Raw genomic sequence first — 19,087 nt, 5'->3', positions numbered from 1 at the left:
GTTGCCTAGTTGAATCTCATGGTCACACACAAAAAAAGTGAGTGATTAATACACTCACTCACCTGAAAATCTCGAGTTATAATCTCACTTACCCCACTCACTTTGTGAACTACAGGGTTCAACATTCATATGAGATACTGGATATAAAGTACTTTGCAAGTCTTAGAGCACTATATAAATGTCCCTTGTTATTGTTAGTATTACCCTATAGTCAAGATCTCCAGTATAGTGATGACTTCATTTGCTGAGCCTTCTGCTGTATTCCTGCTGAACTCAAGTAGTGTTTATAGAGCAAAGAGGAGTGTGCTTGTAAATGTTTAACTACCTGGAGGAGGGGCAGTTATTCCACATTATTAACACTTTTTAAAGTCTAGGCAATTAACAAAACAATAAATGATGTAATTTAGTGATGATTGATTTGTAGTGATTGCTGATTTCTGAGGTGTAAATACTCACACTGAAAATTTAATAATGGGCTCTCATGAACTGGTCCAAGCTGGCTCAGGCATTTACTAGCTCCCTCCTGTTAAATTAAATATAACTAAAGCATTTCTGACAGATTTATCACTCTGCTATTTGTTGACAATGTTAATTTTACTGAAATGTTTTTAATATTGCTCACAGTAAAGATGAAAATAATAGCATGTTCCTCCTACTTCTTCTCCCCAGAGCACTCTAGCCAATAATTTGTTTTCCTCATATCTGCTTATATTGTTTATACTTATATGAACTGTTTATATTATGAGACAAGTAGATGGCACTATGGATAGAGTGCTGAACATGAATTAGAAAAACTTGAGCTCTTAATCCAGCCTCATATACTTGCCAGCTGTATGACTCTGGAAAAGTCACATATTCTCACTAAACCTCTTTTTTCTCCTCTGTAAAAGAGGGATAAAAATAACATCCACTTCCCAGAGTTGTGATGAGGATAAAGTGTGATGATGTTTTTCAAACACTTTGCTAACCTTAAAGGGATATGCAAGTACTTACTAATAATATTGTTATTGTTGTCATTCTTATAAATTCTCTCCCCAGCAGGAATCATTTCTATCCAACACTGGGTTTGATTTATTGTCCCATGCCACACTGGTACTGTATATACATTTTAAAAGAATGAAAAGTGTATTATATGTCAAAACTGTTTTCTCGGACAAAAGGGAACTATGATCCAGATTCAAAAAGAGTATGCCTTTCAAATGACACTTTTGGCCTAATAGTAGATGTGAAATTTATTTTAGAATCATTACCTATACTAGCCTACATCACCATGTAGTTTTTACCCAGTTTAAAGAATACTCTCTTTCATTTATTCCTATGGATAATAGGAAGTAGTTAATTCAATCTTATGATTGTACCATAGGATTATCAGCCATACTTTAGTTAAACATGAGAAAAGCATACTCTGGAATAACAATATCTTTTAAAGACTTTTTTTCTTTCATTAGAAAATCGAGGCAAATTTACTTTCAATTGGATGCTTTAAGGGTATGACAATTCCTTTAAAAACTGATAGGTCTTAAAGAAAATATCTACAAAATAAATATGACTCCAGTGATTCTAATTTTGTAACATAACAAGAATAAGACTTGACCTTATTCAATTATATGTTCCAAAAATATAATAAAAGTAGTCTTATGATAAGTTGAATATGTGTATTTGATGAAGGAACCACCTATATACTTAAAATTTTTGATTTCTCTGTGACCCCATTAATGTATTATTTCCATAATTGTACATCACAAACCATTCCATTCTGGTCTCGTGTAAATCTTTCACAGGAATTCTCTCTGATATAAGAGTATTCTTCTAGATCTCTTGGCTTTACCATTGAAGTATTCAGACTATATATAATATATCACTCTTTTTATATGACTGCCCCATCTACTATACCACTTCATGTATTTCTTTGATAGTATCTTTCATGTTACTCTTTGTGGACACATTATCATTGCAAATTTCTATAACCTCTTGACTACCAAGAGAAAACCATGTTACAGAAAAGATAACTGATGTAACTTAGTATAGTATCACGTAACCACGTTTTCCTCATGATGGATCTAGCAATATTTTAGACTTGCATGTAACTCTTAAATTTTAACTATGAAAAACCAGAATATTAATTTAAGTTTTGTATTTTTCATTATTATTGTTTTTATTTTGTTTTTGCGAACTAGTTTTCCCTATCCCATTCAGGCTGGAAATACGCTGATCATTCCTAAACCCATTTCAAAGCTGTTCAGTACAGAAATTTTAATCTTCTCCATTTGCCCCTCCTTAAGCTTACTGGTAACCCTTTACTCCCAAGGGTACACCATATTAGTTCTGGATTTGGTGTGACCCCTGGATTAATTTTTAGCCTACTGTAGCTCAGAACACCAAAACTCAAGTGAACAACATTCCTCAGATTCTCTTGGTAACAGAACTTAATAGGCATGTGTTACTCCTTTGTTGTGGTTGTTGTCCTTTATTCTCCAAGAGAACCAAAATGACATCACTGTTACAGTCAAATTATAGTACAATGTACTGAGATCATATTGTTCTGATCAGCTTCTCCTTAGCATGTGTGTTTTTAAATAAGATGATCAGAGTAGATAACCTTCCAACTCTAAAAATTTCAGAGTTCTATAGTAGAATAGAAAGAAGATCAGAGTCTACACTTAATAGTTTACTATTTATACTGGTCAGACAGGATCTTTTAAACTCTATGTCTCAGTTACCTGTCTGTGTAGGACATATAAAAGTAATTATGTTACCTGCTTTATGGGATCATTATGAAGAAAAAACGTTGTAAAGCTTAAAACAATACCTATATCATAATACTTCAGTGGATCTGTGATCTCATCATTATAGGGACTCCCTCCAGTGAAAAAGATGGAAATTCATTCATGCTTTCTCTCATTTCATGATGAGAGAAGTTCTCTCTCACCTATATCCTCATATAAATTCTCCAGTGAAGGAACTGTGGATCTTCCTCTATGTACGTTAACATTATAAGACCAATCCAGTATATGGATTGTCAATTTGTTGTTCATTCTCCCCACATGATCTTGCCTGTCTTTTGTAATAGTTCCATAAATATTTAAGTAATATGTTTTATGCCTGTTCTATACATAGATCATCATTTGTAATAATTATATCCATCATACATAACTCTCCATTGCCATTTGTGTGCATTATAATTTTTATTCTTCAGAGATCATATTTCTCCATTATTTATAACTATATAGAATTGCTGGGAAAATATTAGTGTTAATGATAGCCAGCATTTTTCATAACATTTAAAAGTTATATTTTCTATTTAAGGGATCTTTGGTCTTTTAAGACCTTTAAAAGTATTGGACAATTTTCCAAATACAATGCAGCTTTCCCTCTTCCTCCTGTGTAAAGTTTTGTGTCTGAGTCATTATAAATTTCCAGTGCCTGTCCAAGATATATGTATTAATGAACCTGCTTGATGGGACTCTGCATTTAAGGGCTTATTAGAGACTAGACAATTTCTACTTTTTTCCCACATGGATTTGTAAATGGTTACTAATCTAGCTTAAAAGGTTTTGGTGCCTGATGAATAAAGGACATCATTCACAAATAGAAACAATTGGAGAAAGGTACCATTTATGAAGAGAATCTCTTTCACACAGACTCTGTGCTAGATATATTCCATGAAAGTTAAAAAAAGCAAAACATTTTTTGAAGATTATGTCTTACTGGGTCTACATCTTAGCTTTGTTTTTGCTTTTTAAATTAATACTCTGATGTTTGTTGTGTAGTGTTATCTTTGGTGTCTCATCTTAATATACAGATGGGAAACACTTTGTTGGGGGAAGAAACTTTAATTCTACATAGGCTCTTTTATTATCAACAAACAATTAAAAAGTGAGAGCTTGTTCTCTCTCCAACTTTGAGTCAATTGTGTGGTTATAAAGATACTTTCTACTAGGCTATCATTTTTTGGAAAGTCTTTCTTTTCCCTTTTCATATTTTCTTTCATGATGCCCTTGATACACATATAGATTATTCTGATAAGATTTTGTAGAGGTGAGAAAATAGGCATATGTTTCCGTAGTTATTGATGACTGTTCAATAGTCTTTTTTTGGTGGTGATACCATATGTGTTCTTCCCCCAGTTGCTTTTGTTTTTGTTTTCCCTTTTCAGATATCTTAAGACTTAAGTTCTTTAATACTCTCAAAATTCTGTTGCCTGAAGCATGAATCTCTTCTCTATGTACTTGATCTGGTCCAGCTGCTATTCTTTTCTTTTTCTTTAGTGCCTTTTCTATATCTTCAGGCAGCACAGCGAGAATTCTGATGAATTTGAATATGATGGTTCAGTTGTCACTGATGAAGAAAATAGTTTGTTATAGAAATGTTGACAGCTGTTTTTCACTGTTCCTTTATTTGTTGTCTTCAAGTTTCAACTTTAAATGCATTTGGGATGATTTCGCATAATTGGGCATCAATCCAAGCATTTTACAGATTTGTTTTTTCCCTCTAACACTTCTCACTCTCTTATAACTTTGGATTTAGTGCTCATAATCTTCTGTCATTCTCCTCTATAAAGATTTTGCAAATGAATTTCTATTCTAAACAGATGTTTCCTCCTCACTCCCCTTTCTTCCCCTCAACTTGGCAAAAAGATCAAATGTTTGCTAGTCAAGGAAGTTTCTAGGAACTTTTCTTTCCCTTCTTGTAGCAATTGTTATATATTGATTAAACTTCTGTAGGAAAATATTTGTGTCAGTATCTGTTCCTTTATCTGTTTTCCAATTTTTGTCAATAGTTTGTTTAAACAAATTATATTCATGTTATTTTAATTGTCTACTATTGCTTCTTATCCTTGTTTTCTTCTAATTTGATTGTGAATTATTTTTCTCCCCAACAAGTTAATGGACTGATTGTACAAAAGATGTTGCTTTAGAAGTAACTTCCACATCAATAAACAGTCATTTTCTATCTAAGAATTAAAATCATTTTTATAATATTGTCTGGTGCTCACTGTACCCATTGCCTTCCTGCCTTCCTAGTCTCTTAAAAAAAGTATTTATGATATATAAGCATGAGATTTCTGAGTAGTCTATAGACCTTTATCTTTATTTATCCTCATTCTGAGACATATTTTCTTAACACAAGGCAGAGAATGGGAAGGATGACCCTATATCCTTTGACATAATTAAAAATTAAAATGTGTGTGTGTGTGTGTGTGTGTGTGTGTGTGTGTGTGTGTGTGTGTGTGTGTGTTGGACCTAGTCCTTTGATTTTATTGGTGTAGATAATTATGAGTAGGAAACTCTTTTTACCAGTATAAATCAAGTACATATGTGAAATTTACACATTTAGGAAATTGTCCTGGACACTAAGAAGTAATAACTAAAGGTCACACAGCCATTGTGTACAAGGGACGGGACTTGAACTGAGATCTTCCAGATTTTCAGGACAATTCTAGCTACTATGCCATCTTTCATTAAAATAAAATAATTTAATTTGGAGGGTCTAATCATTAGTATGTAATTTGGGCCAGGTAAATATAAACTTGAACATCTCAAGAATAGTAAGTATTCTCTTCCTATCTCAGTGATTAGGTTTAAAATCTCTATTTTCCATTTTTGTTTTATGCTTTCCAGTCCAAAGATCACTTCTTTTCAAAGAAAACATTTGCTAAGTTGAATTGAGTATCTCTGTATTCAATTATCATCATCAAATGAAGGAGATATCCTATCCTTTTATGATGTATAGAACTTTAAAGACAAACTTACCTTAGTTTTTCTTATTTTCTTCATCATTCTTAAATCAGTGTGAGTTATAACATTGATGACACTATTAGAGGATTATATTATGTTATATATTCATCATCCACAATCTACTTACTCTTGCTTCCATTTTCTATACTGTATTTTAAAAAACTGGATATAACAAATTCCCCATATGTCCACATCATCTCTTCAATAACTCTACTTTGTTCTTGTGGTCAGAATTGTTTCTCTTTTTGACTTTAGAATGTCATTTTTTTAGAGTACTCCCTGTCTTTCCATGGCTGATTCTGCCAGCACAGTACAATTTAAATTTTCTTGGATCATTGTGTCTAGGTTTAGAGCCTCTTCTTACTTTCTATGCAGGTAGTACTTCCTTAAACCTCCATTTTCTCAACTGAAAAATGAGGTGGCTGCACTTAAGTGGTCTTTGATGTCCCTTCATGGACATTTTTCATGGAATTTCTTTACTTCTTCAAGCTCTGCAATGAATATGGGTTATTAAAATAATTAATTATTATAATTCTTCATATAATATAATAAATTATAATACAATAATTAGAATTAATAACAATTATCTTCATCATAGTTATTTCTCATTTTGAGAACTTCTAGGTGAGATAGCCAAATGGTTCACAAAGTATTTTTTGTTGATGGATACATGATAAAACAAAGCTTATTAACTCTTTAATTTTACTTTCAATGGAGAACTCGCTAAAATTATTTCTTCCATTTGGTTGTATTGTCACATGCTTGTCACCTTGGATTCTTTTTAAATTTTTCCCTTTACTTCATTCCCCATCTCCAGTTAATTGACCACTCTTGCCCATTATATAAATCAATCAACCATTCAAAAAGCATTTATAAGTACGTGGTGTATCCTAGACAACATACATTTGTGATACATAGAGAAAAAAATAGAAAGTCTCTGCTCTCAAATCACTTAAAATCTAGTTAAAAGTCTAGTATGTACACATATAGGTTTATGCTTTACTAAGTATAAGTTGATTTAATTGCACTAGAAGCTAGGAAGATCAGAAAATGTTTCATATTTTAAAATATTGTTTTAGCAGATCCTTAAAGGAAATTAGGGAGTCTAAAAGAATAGTTAAAATACCATTTTGGAATGAAAGGGGAATAATATGTAATAAGGCTGAAAAAGTAGCTTGAGACCAGGTTATAGAAGGTTTTAAATGTCAGTTAGAGGAAATTATAGTTAATACTTGAACTAATAGGAAGCTGGTGAAATATCTTGTGTAATCATATTCATATTTGTGCTTTTAAGAAAATTATTTTGGCAGTTATGGATTGGAATGGGGAGAAACTTCTGGGAGAAAAAAATTCTACTGCAATTGAAGTGATGAAATTTGAATCTATTGACTTTGTGAGTGCAGAGATGGGGACAAGTGGAAGAGATATTAAGATAAAAATGACAAGATTCAGTATATGATAGGATAAATAGGATAAGAGAGTGAGAGATTCTTGATGATAGCTACACTGCAAATATGTAGAACTAGAAGATCTGAAATTTAAGAAAGGGACTTGCTGAAGATAAAGATCTAGAAGTCATCATCATAAAGATGACAGTTTAGATCAAATGGCATCAAAGAAGAGAATATAAAGAGAAAAGAGGACCTAGGATAGAGCATTGGGGATATACCCACTGATCTCATAACTTCCCCATTCATTGCATTTGTGTGGCCACAATCTTAGTCCATACTTAGACCATCATTCATATGGATTATCATAATAATCTTCTTCCCAATCTCTCTGCCCCCATCCTTCTCTCCAATAAATTTTTTTGAGACAGTCAGGATTAAGTGACTTACCCAGTATCACACAGTCCTTCTGACTCCAAGTTTGTTGTTCTATCCACTGTGTTCTATCCCAGGATTGTTGAAGTGCCAAATTCCATGTAATAGAATGTTGCTGCACTATAAGAACAATCAGTGTCATTTCTGCATAGTACCTTATCATTTCTTTTTTTTTTAGATTAATATTCTCTTTATTTTTTAGTTTTTTATTTTCAAAATATATGTACAGATAATTTTCAACATTCATCTTGTAAAACCTTGTGTTCCAAATTTTTTTCTCCCTCCCTTCCCTTGACCCTCCTCCCTTAGACAGCAAGTAATACAATATATGTTAAATATTTGCAGTTCTTCTATATATATTTCCACAATTATCATACTATACAAGAAAAATCAGATGAAAAAAGACAACAATTAGAAATAAAACAAAATCAAGGAAACAACTGAAAAAAGGTAAAAAAAAAAATACTAGCTTGTGATCTACACTCAGTCACCACAGTCCTCTCTCTGGATGCAAATGGCTTTCTCCATCATGTCCACTGGAACTGGCCTGAATTATCTTACTGTTGAAGAGCCACATCCATCAGAACTGATCATCATATAATCTTATTGTTGCTATAGACAATGTTTTCTTAATTCTACTCATTTCACTTAGTATCAGTTCATGTAACTCTCTCCAGACCTTTCTGAAATCATTCCAGTGATCATTTCTTATTGAACAATAATATTCCACAACATTCATATGCCATAACTAATTTAGCCATTTCCCAACTGATGGGCATCCAGCCAGTTTCCAATTCCTTGCTGCTACAGAAAGGACTGCTACAAACATTTTTGCATATGTAAGTCCTTTCCCCATTTTTATGATCACTTTGGAATGCAGGCCTAGTAATGACATTGCTAGATCAAAGTTATGCACAGTTTGATAGCCCTTTGGGCATAGTTCCATATTGCTCTCCAGAATGGGTAGATCAGTTCACAATTCCACTAACAATGTATTGGTGTCCCAGTTTTCCCACATCCCTTCCAGCATTCATCATTATCTTTTCCTGTCATTTTAGCTAATCTGAGAGGTGTATAATAGTACCTCAGAGTTGTGTTCATTTGAATTTTTTTATTTCTGCTCAATACCTCCCTTAAATAGCTATCCCCTTTTCAGCCTCTACCCCATTTTATCCCTTTCCCCTTCTACTTCTGTTCTCCCTTCTATTAGCCTCCCCCTTTCCTTTGCCCTTTTCCCCCCACTTCTCTATAGAGTAAGATAAGTTTTTCTATGAAATTAAATATGTCTTATATTCTCTATTTTAGCCACATCCGATGAGATTAATGTTCACACAGTGTTCATCCCCTTCCCTTCTTTCCCTCAGTTAATTTTTTTTTTTTTTTGGCTCTTCATGTGATTTAATTTACTTCATTTTATCTCCTCTTTCCTCTTCTTCCAGTATCCCTTTTTCACCTCTAATTTATTTTTTATATTATCACAATAAAGTCAAATTATAACTATGCCTAAATATACCCTGAATAAAGATACAGTTCTAAAAGGTTTGGCAATTGTCAATTCTGTAAAATTACCCATGCATATATCTGGTAAATAAAAAGCCATAATAAAAAAAATAAAGATACAGTTCTTAAGTGATAAATATATAATCTTCTTGTATAGGGCTGTAAACTTTTTAACCTTTAAAAAACATAGTTTTTTTTTCCCTTTCCTTTTTTACCTTTTTATGCTTCTCTTGAATTCTGTATTTGAGGATCAAATTTTGTGTTCAGTTCTACTCTTTTCATGAAAAAAAATGAATTTCACCCATTTCTTTGAATGTCTATCTTTTTCCCTGAAAGACAATGCATAATTCTGCTAAATAGTTGATTCTTGGCTGTAGTTCAAGCTCTTTTGCCCTTTAGAATATTATATCCCAGGCTTTTTGATCCTTTAAAATAGAAGCTGCTAGCTTCTGGGTAATCCTGAGTATGGCTCCCTTTTATATGAATTGTTTCTTTCTGGCTGTTTGCAGTATTTTCTCCATCTGATAAATCTGAAATTTAACTACATATTCTTTGGAGTTTTCATTGTGGGGGGGTCTCTTTCAGGAAATGATCAGTGAATTCTTTCAATGGCTATTTTACTCTCTGATTATAGTACATCAGAGCAGTTTTCTTTTAGGATTTCTTGAAAGATATTGTCTAGGTTCTTTTTTTCATCATGGTTTTCAAGTAGTCCAATAATTCTTAATTCTTAGGTTGTCTCTTCTGAGTCTATTTTCTTCTATTTTACATTTTCTTCTTCCTTTTTTTTTTTTTTTTGTTTGATTGATTCTTGGTGTCTCATTGAGTCATTCACTTACATTTGTTCAATTCTAATTTTAGTGAATTATTTCCTTTCATTAACTTTTTTATCTCCTTTTGCATTTGGCCAATTGAACTTTTAAATGAGTTGTTTTGTTCATTAATTTTTTTTCCATTTCACAAATTTTATTTTTCAAGGAGTTGTTTTCTTTTTCTATTTCATTAAATCTATTTTTTAAGGAATCAGATTACTTTTTCATTTTTCTATATCTCTTTTTAGGAAGTTTTCTTCAAATAATCTCTGTTTCTTTTTTCCAAGCTCTCCTTAAAAGTTCTCATTTCCTTTCCTCATTTTTCTTCTAACTCTCTTTTAAGATCTTTTTTTAAATTCTTCCAAGAGAGCTTTGTGAGAAGAAAACCAACTCATATCACCCTTTGAGCCTTCATTTGGTGATGTTTTGTCTTTAGTGTCCTCAGTTTGAGGTCTGTTCTTCCCTATACCATAAAATCTATTTATGGCTGGAGCTCTTTTCCTTTTTTGCTTCTTATTAAAGGTTGAAGTCTGCTTTTAGGGCAAAGAGGAAATTGTCCCAAGCTTCCTCTACAGGTGATAAAAGCTTCACACTGCCCTGGGGTTGGTGCTGCTGCCTTCCTTCTGTGCTGAGTGGGTGTGGTCAAGTCCCCTGTTCAGGGGATTCAATGGTACTATTTGCCTTCTGTAGTAGTGCAGTCTCACAGTTAGTCTGCGGATCCACTCACTGGTTTCTGAACCGGGACAGAGTAGCCAATGCTGCTGTATTTTGATTAAGAGCCTCCCAGTAGATTCTCCCAGTGCATGGAAGCTTCTTCTCTCTGGGCTGCCCTGGGTCTTCTTAAACTATGTCTGCACTGGGCCACCTCCCTCCCCACCCCTCATCCCTTTCTTGAAGTTCTTCCAAAATGTCTTCCCCTGGAACTTTGTTGCATTCCAAATATTTATGGGTTCTGTTTCTCCAAAATGAGTTCAGAGCCTTAATCTGATATTGATCTGAGGGAATCAAGTAAGAGCTCAGACAAAGATCTGTCTCCTCTCACCATCTTGATTCTACTTCTTTATCTTATTCTTTTTTTTAAAAGAATTGGCCTACAGGGTAAATGGGAAATATATTCAGAAATAGAGGTGATATAAAAAAACAAAAGATAGCAATAAAAATTAGTTAAAGATGAATATCCAGTAGTAAGCTATGTACTGTGCTTAGGGAAGTAGTTCTTAACTTTACGTCTATGAATGAGGTTGAAGAATCTGTGGACTTGGATGGGTGGGGGAAGGGAACATTTACATCCTTGTTTTCAGTAACCTTTATCTGATTTAGTACTTAGTAATATTAGAAAATAATTACTCTGAGAAAGGGTTCATGGATTTCACCAGATTGCCAAAGGGGTCCATGACAAGCAAAAGGTTAAGAATTCCTGACTTAGGGGACAAAAGGAGAGTATATCCAAGAAATTGGGAGTGGTCACTAATGTCATAAGCTGCAGAAATATTTAAAAGGAAGAAATCTCAGAAAGTGCTATCAAATTTAGAAATTGAGAAATATCATTTGTAACCATTCTTTCATCCTATATCTGTCTTCCTTTTCATTGCCAAATTTCACACTGTGTGTGAGGGGGGAGTTGATTATGCTTACTGCTTCTGTTTCTTCACATCCACTCATTTCTTAGCCTTTTGAAATATGTTTTCCTACTTTTTCACTCCATGAAAGCTTGAAGGAATATCAGAGGCATATAAAATTCTTTTAAGGATATGAGATAATGGAACCTTCACGAAGTTAGAAGGAGTAAGAGAGACAGAGACATAGAGAAATAGACCATGTATGAAACCAAGTGGGAGCTCTTAAGAGATGGCCTTCATTTTATTAGAAAAGTAGGAGATGAGATATTCTGTTCGGACGAAGAGGTTTGGGAGTAATTTGGGTATTTGAGGAGGTCTAGAACAGGTATCATGGGAGGTTTGATATAATTTAATCAGGAGAAAATAAGAATTATTGTGGTGCAATGAGACCTCAGTTAAGACTAAGTATTATGAATTTGTAGAACTTGACACCATTGCATAAATTTCTCTAGGAATGTTCAACATCTCATGAGTAGGCATAGAAAAGGCAAATGGTTGGAGGATCATAATAGAGTTGGAGTGCTGAGAATTGGTGTCCTACAATTAGCTAGCATTTATATTGTGCTTTAAGGTTTTCAAGGCATTTTACATGAATTATCTCATTTGTTTCTCATAATCACACTGGAAGATTTGTGTTATTATTATTCCCATTTTACAGGTGAAGAATCTGAGTTTGAGAAAGGCTAAATGACTTGCCATACAGCTACTAAGCATCTGATTTAGCATTTGAATTCAAGTCTTCCTGGATCCATGTCCATCTAGCTGCACAAATGGAAGGGAAGCATTCAACATGGTTCTCACCCAAGCCATGTAATAACAAATTGCTAAGGAAGCATTAGAAGTTCAGAAAAGTCTGAAAACTCAGCCAGGATGACAGAGAGGGGGAGGGGGAGAGGGAGAGGGAGAGGGAGAAGGAAAGTGGGGATACAGCATATGAATCATAATTTATAAAGATATAGGCAAAATGAATTAAAAGTGATATCACAGGGAAGTCACTAAGATTAGGAAGGGCAAGGAAAGGCTTCAAATAGAAGGTGGGACTTTAGCTGAATCTTGAAGGAATCCAGGGAAGCTAGGAGGCAGGAATGAAGAGGGAGAACATGGTAGACAGCCAGTGAAAATGTTTGGGAACAGAAATTAGAGTGTCATGTGTGAGGAACTGGAAGAATGCCATTGTTAGTGGATTGTGGAGTATTTGGGGAGTGTAAGGTATAAGAAGACTGGAAAGGGTGAAAGGGGCCAGATTATGGGAGGCTTTAAAATCCAAATCTTATACTTGAACCTGGAGGCAATAAAGAACCACTAGAGTTTATTAAAAAAAGGGATTGATAATCTGGTCAGATTTATGTTTTAGAAATATTAGTTTGACAGCTAAATGGAGAATGAACTAAAAGCAGGGAAGAGAGTCCACCAGGCTATTGCAGTAATGCAAGTAAGAGGTGATTGAAGGCCTCCACCAGGGTGATGGCAGTGTTAGAGGAAAGAAGAGAATATATAAGAGATGTTAGCAAGGTAGAAATGATAGGATTTAGCCACTACATGTGTCAAATGTTTGACTTGTTTGAAACGAGAGATTTCTTTAATGTATAAGCTTTATTTTCAAAATATTGAAGCTACTAGAGTTATTATGGTTATATGTAAGTATGCGAGGCTTTTTTTTTTTTTTAATTTTAACATATTGGATGTAAAGTCTTGATTAGCACGCATGGTCAGTTTAGGTTTTTTCTCTTAGACAATTGATATTTAATTAGAAAATTATTTCTGTTTCAACATTGTCAAAAATCCTTCTAAAATGTATCTATTTAAATACTCTTTAGCCTTAATATAGTATCATGAACATAACTGAATTTTTGTGTGTTGATTAAACACTTCACTCTCTCCACTCACACCTACTACCACCCTATTCAAGCCTTTATCACCTTTCAATTGGGACTATTTTAACATCCTTCTAATTGGTCTTTCTGCTTAAAATTTCTCTCCCTCTGATCTGCCCTGTACGCATATACTGAAATAACCTTCCTAAAGCACAGGTCTGAGAATGTCATTTTTCTGCTTTAAAATTTTCAAAGTAACTCAACTCACAACTCCAAAATGCCTTTCCCTATTCCTCTTTCTCCCAGCATTGATTTACCTATGGCAAGTAATCCCCTATTCTGATCTGAGTTCCTCTAAGGACAAATATTGTTTTGGCTTTTCTTTGTATTTTCAGCCCTTTGTTCAATGTCTGCACCTAGCAGGTGCTTAATCAATGCTTGTTGACTATTCACCTAACTGGTCCTAGGGCAAAATACAGCATGTCCTAAAAGTGCCACTTAAAGCTAGTTAAATAATTAGAGGTTAAAAGAGAATTGTTGGAATTCCTTAGCCCAGCATTTAAGATCCTTCACATCCATCTGTGGCTATCTTTTTTATCCATATCACATTTTAGTTCCTTTCAGATTCTATGAAAAATACACTAATTATTCCCTGCCTTTAGGATGCCATAACTTTTATCTCCGGCCATTTACCTAAACTGTCCCTTTATTCCTGGAATGCACACTCTCCTCATCTCAACTTTGACATATTCATGAAAGCCTCCTTTTACCCAGGATGTTCATGTTCTCTCCTTTATCAATTTTTTTGATTTATTACTTTCTGTTTTTATATGATTATAGATTTTGGAGCTCATGTAGCTCAACTACACTCATTTGACAAATGAAAAAACAAACTCTCAGAGAAGTAAGGGTCTTACTTGCAGCCTCCCAAGTAGTAAGTGACAAAGAGCCAGAATTCAAATCCAATACTTTTCCATTGAACCATGTGGCTTATTGCATCATCCCAAATGAGTTTAAACTCATTGAAGAAAAGATGTTTCATTTTTGTCCTCTATTGCCAAGATGGAGATTAATTATTCTCATATAGTTTCTTAAGTGTTCATCCAACTGAAACAGTAATAACAATGGCTGATATTTATATAATGTTTAGTATATGCAAAGCACTGTTCTAAGTCCTTTACAATTTTCTTCACAACAACCCAGTAAGGTAGGTGCTAATTGATATTCCTGTTTCCCCGGTAAGGAAACTGAGTTGAATTAAATTTAACTAAATTGATGGTCTTATAATATTTCAGGGTAGATTTTCTGAAGATCATTGTTTTTATAGAATATTGTAGGCATAGGAGAAATGTTTTAATATGTACTGACCTTACAATGTATCTATAAATTGTTGTGAATATTCCTTTAAAAAAAGACTTAAATATCTGATTTAACTAGATTTTTGTTGTTGTTTTGTTTTTCCTGTCTTTTTAAAATTAGAAGATGGCAAGGGATTGGAGAATTCTAGTTAACTGAATGTTTGGTTAGTTGATACAAGTAGGAAAACATTAATATGAACCAACTAATAAAGTCTAAACTTCTTATTCTCCACTTTTCCCCCTCTTCCCACTCCTTTTAATATTAACTACACCAAGTTTGTGATAATTAGATAATAAGAGATTAGCATTTTATTGAAGGTTTGAACAAAACTTGGTCTTCAATTAATTTTAATCATGTCCATAGTATTCTCAAGGATTACTCTTAAAAAAAACTGGAAACTGGGTTATCTTTCAAAACCCAACATTTAAAAAAAAAAAAAGATTGATCTGTACAAAAGAATTTGGTTGATCATCATTTTAAAAAAATTATCTATTTTATGAAAAGAAATATGACCAATAAATGTAACATAAGCATTTCAAATGAAAGATGACTAAAAGAGAATTAAAGTTGTTGTTTTCTTTTTTGGAAACAGGCCCATGCACAGTTAGTTCGAGAAGTTGATGTGGAGAAGGTGTCTGCTTTTGAGAATCCATATGTAGATGCAATAAAGAGTTTATGGAATGATCCTGGAATCCAAGAATGTTATGATAGAAGACGAGAATATCAATTATCTGACTCAACCAAATAGTGAGTAAATGTCATGAGGGCTCCTTGGCTATTTCTCCTCGTGTCATTTAGATATTTGCTGGGATAACATGTTTCTCTGCTAGAATGTAAAACTTCTATTATTAAGTGTTCCATTTGAGTTAAACTTCAAAATTGTTTTTTGTGGACATAAAATTTTATACACATATAGTTCTGAGCTACATTATGAAGGAGCTCATTGTGAGTAGAGATCCTTTCATTCATTTAATTTGTATCTCCATTGCTTTATACAATGCCTGGAATACAGGAGGCAACTTGTTGATTGATTCCAAAGTAACTGAGGAATGGAGGGATATGACTTCACCCTCCCTTCTCCTTCCCAAATTGCAAACCAGCTCTTCCCAAGTACACATTCCATTGTGATGTTGAAATAGCATAATGATAATAATAATAATTTTCAGTAGAAATTTGTTGTCTTGTTCAGATGCTACAAAACACCTACACACATTTGAAAACTGCAAACAAAAAACAAGCTTGATTCTATAGCTTCCTGGAAAAAACTTCAAACTACCCTATCTTTGGCTGTCACACAGAATCTACTGCTTTTTTTCCCCCAAAGGCAGCATCATTCTGATTGGCAGGTTTTCCTTTTCATGAGCATTGTGTGCGAGTCTAATTATACCTGCATTCCCAAATTATTTTGTGAGCTGTCAAAGAAAATAGTATGCGCTGAGAATGATTTGCTTCCTAGAGAGATCTATTCCTTACTTCTTCTGTGTCTGCCTAGCAGAAAGGGAAGTAAAGACTTGGCAATTATATCTGGTTAATGTGATGAATGTAAACAACAATTCAATCAGGCCTTAAAATGGATTTCTCCCCTACTAGCCTGTTACTTAACCATATTTGGATCTTCATTGAACATCAAACCAATTATTTGTTGAATTTTCACTTGATCTGGATGTATATAGACAAAGGCACAGTGGGAAATATTCTGTGGAATCTCAAATTAGTAGTTTGTTGTTGTTTTATTTTTCTGAGACTGTGCAGTACACTCAGGAAAATGGCAAATTGGCATTGAAACAGCAATGCCCTGGATATAATTGGTAGAGTTCCCACTTAAAAATTCGGTTCTCTTTGTGATTTAATTCTTATTATCTCTATAACTTATTAGGTAATCTATAACAGTATCTTTTGACTAAAATATTTCCTATAATGTAGTATTAAAACTTGAGTTGAAAATTCTTGGAATATGAAGTGGAATACTCATAAGAGCCTATCATATTTTGACTAGTATTTAGCCCACATGTCTTTTGTGGTTAAAATATTTTGTGTCTTCCCTGGAATGCCTTTGTTGCTCTTATCATTCATTTTTTAGCCTTTCTCCTTTTTTAGCCTGTCTTCCCTCCCCCCACCATTTTCTTCCCCTCCTAACATCTTCAGCTGTTGCAGTATTTTTGCCTCTACAGTTATTTGTTCAGGCTTCCATTTCCTTATGGTTTGTTTCCTTTCCTCTTTGGTCTTTCTCTGCTATCTCAGCTTCCAATAACTCCATCACATTCTATTACATTCCCTAACCATGATTCTGGATTTATGTTTCTTCTCTACCCATACCCTACCACCCCCTCACCTCTTGCAATATCAGTTCTACCTGCTACTCAACCTTTTAATATCACTTTCCCCTTTTCACTTTATTCTGTTGGTGCCTGTTCTGGGATAAGTTATTTCTTTCTCCTCTAGCCCTCATCTTTTCTCTCCTGTACTTTTTACCCTTCTGCGTATGTTTTATTTCTTCCCTGTGCTTCTTTTTCTAATCTTTGCCTATTCTTCCCCTCCTGATGGGGTTTTGCTTCTGGGAATCAAAACACCATACCAGAAATGAAGTAAGTGCTCACCTAGTGCATTTCTTGATTTGCACTCTTCCAGGAGGTCCTTCATTGAGAACTTGGTGATCATCTTCACAATCTACTAGTTGTAGCTCTCCTGGTGAGGTCCTACAATTATTTATAGTGGTGCTCTCTCAGTTATCCCAGGGATGCCCTGAGAGTGTGTCTATGGAATTGATTGAGAATTAGTGCTTTTTGCCCCCCCCCCCCCATGTAAAGAAAGAAAAGGTCTATCAGATAATGCCCTTCTCATACTAGGAAAGCCACCATCTGGGAAACATGCCAGTGCAGGATAAAGTAAGATAGCTTAGCAAACATTCCTGGTTGTAGTATATAGAGGGCCAACTGAGGAGTTAGGAAGGTCTTGATTTGATTCCAGGTGTCTATACCTACTAGCTAAATATCCAAGAGTAAGACACTTAATTTCTCAGTAACACAGGTAACCCTCTAAGAGTACATGTTGCAGATGAGTTTTGTTTAAATGAAAGTTTCTACACCATCAGTTTCCTACATGGGATTAAATGACTAGTATGAAAATCTACCTCAAAAATGCTACCGGGACTTTCTCCTCTCCTTACCCTCCTTACTCCCCCCAGTAGGTCCAGATTTTACTAGTATAGGTTGTAATTCCTGGTAAGGAAATCTCCTGATAAAGATCAACTAGTATGCAATTAGGTAGCTAGATGCAATAAGTAGAACCAGTGAACTCTAGTGACTTCCTGACTCCTTTCAGAAATCTAAATTCAAATCTGGCTTTAACTAGTTGTGTGACTCTAGGAAGTCACTTAATCTCTGTCTACCTCAGTTTCCTTATTTGTAACATGAAGATAATAATAATACCTACTTCACAGGGTTGTTGTATTAAATATTAAAGGATTTGTAAAACCTTAAATTTCTGTGCATATACTAAGTATTATTACCATTGTTATTATTATTTTTAAAAATTATCTCAGAGCACTGCCTAGGACACTAAGTGGTTAAATAACAGATAGGGCTTTCCTGGCTCTGAGACTAGCTCTCTATCTACTATACGACACTGTCTTTTCTAGACATACAGAAGCAAAAATAGATATGTTTTCCCTGTTGCCCCTGTTATAATTCTGAGATGCTTAATTCTTCCTTTTTAGTATTTTCACAAAAGAGGAAAGTGGAAAGCATGTTGCCTTTGCAAGCATACAGCTTGAGTCTGTGGTTTCTTGGATTCTTTCTTATGCAGCCGTGTTCCATGTGTTTCTGAAATGCTTTCACAGCAGATGCTGGAATAACTGACTTGGATAATGAGAACCAGACTTCAGGTCATGTTTATTACAGATCATTCATGCCCAAATATCAAGCAAATTTCATATGAAAATGAGTCTCTTTGCATTCAAAAAAGCTGTTATTACTTATTTTTTCTTTTTCATTCCTTTTTTTAATGCAAACTTGTAATATATCTCCTTCCAATTTTGCTTCACTTGGGGTTTCTTGTTTAGAGTTTTCAAAAAACAGAACAAAAAATCCAAATATCATAGTATCTGGAAACTAATTTTATGCAAAGTCCTTCTATAATCAGGGCCACCTTCTCTCAACTACCATTCAGTATCCCTCAGGCAGGCAACCAGGTCCAACCAAGTGTAATGGAATCAAGGAAGGAACTGGTCACTGCCACATTTCATTTCTCTAGTCAATAAAACTTATTGTGTGACAATATGAATTGGCTAATAATATGGCTGAAAATAAAAAAAAAAATTGGGTTGATTTTCCAAATACCAAATAATGTGATTAAATTACCATTCTGAATTTTTTGTTGTCAGGGAAGTCAGAGTTAAACCTCTCTCAGCTGAAGTTCTACTTT

The 19,087-nt window shown here is 34.1% G+C and overlaps 1 protein-coding gene across 2 annotated transcripts in view; it reads left to right on the top strand.

Annotated features, from left to right (window-relative positions):
* Positions 1-19,087, top strand: part of LOC141550000 (guanine nucleotide-binding protein G(q) subunit alpha) — a 396,434-nt gene that overhangs the window by 266,083 nt on the left and 111,264 nt on the right. For both annotated transcript variants that reach the window (XM_074280106.1, XM_074280107.1), the window contains exon 3: positions 15,258-15,412. In XM_074280106.1, the coding sequence (XP_074136207.1) occupies positions 15,258-15,412 (155 nt within the window). The remainder of the gene's footprint in view (positions 1-15,257; positions 15,413-19,087) is intronic.

The sequence above is a fragment of the Sminthopsis crassicaudata genome, chromosome 1 (genome assembly GCF_048593235.1).
Source record: "Sminthopsis crassicaudata isolate SCR6 chromosome 1, ASM4859323v1, whole genome shotgun sequence".
Lineage (NCBI taxonomy): Eukaryota > Metazoa > Chordata > Mammalia > Dasyuromorphia > Dasyuridae > Sminthopsis > Sminthopsis crassicaudata.
This window is presented reverse-complemented; position numbering and strand designations above follow the sequence as displayed.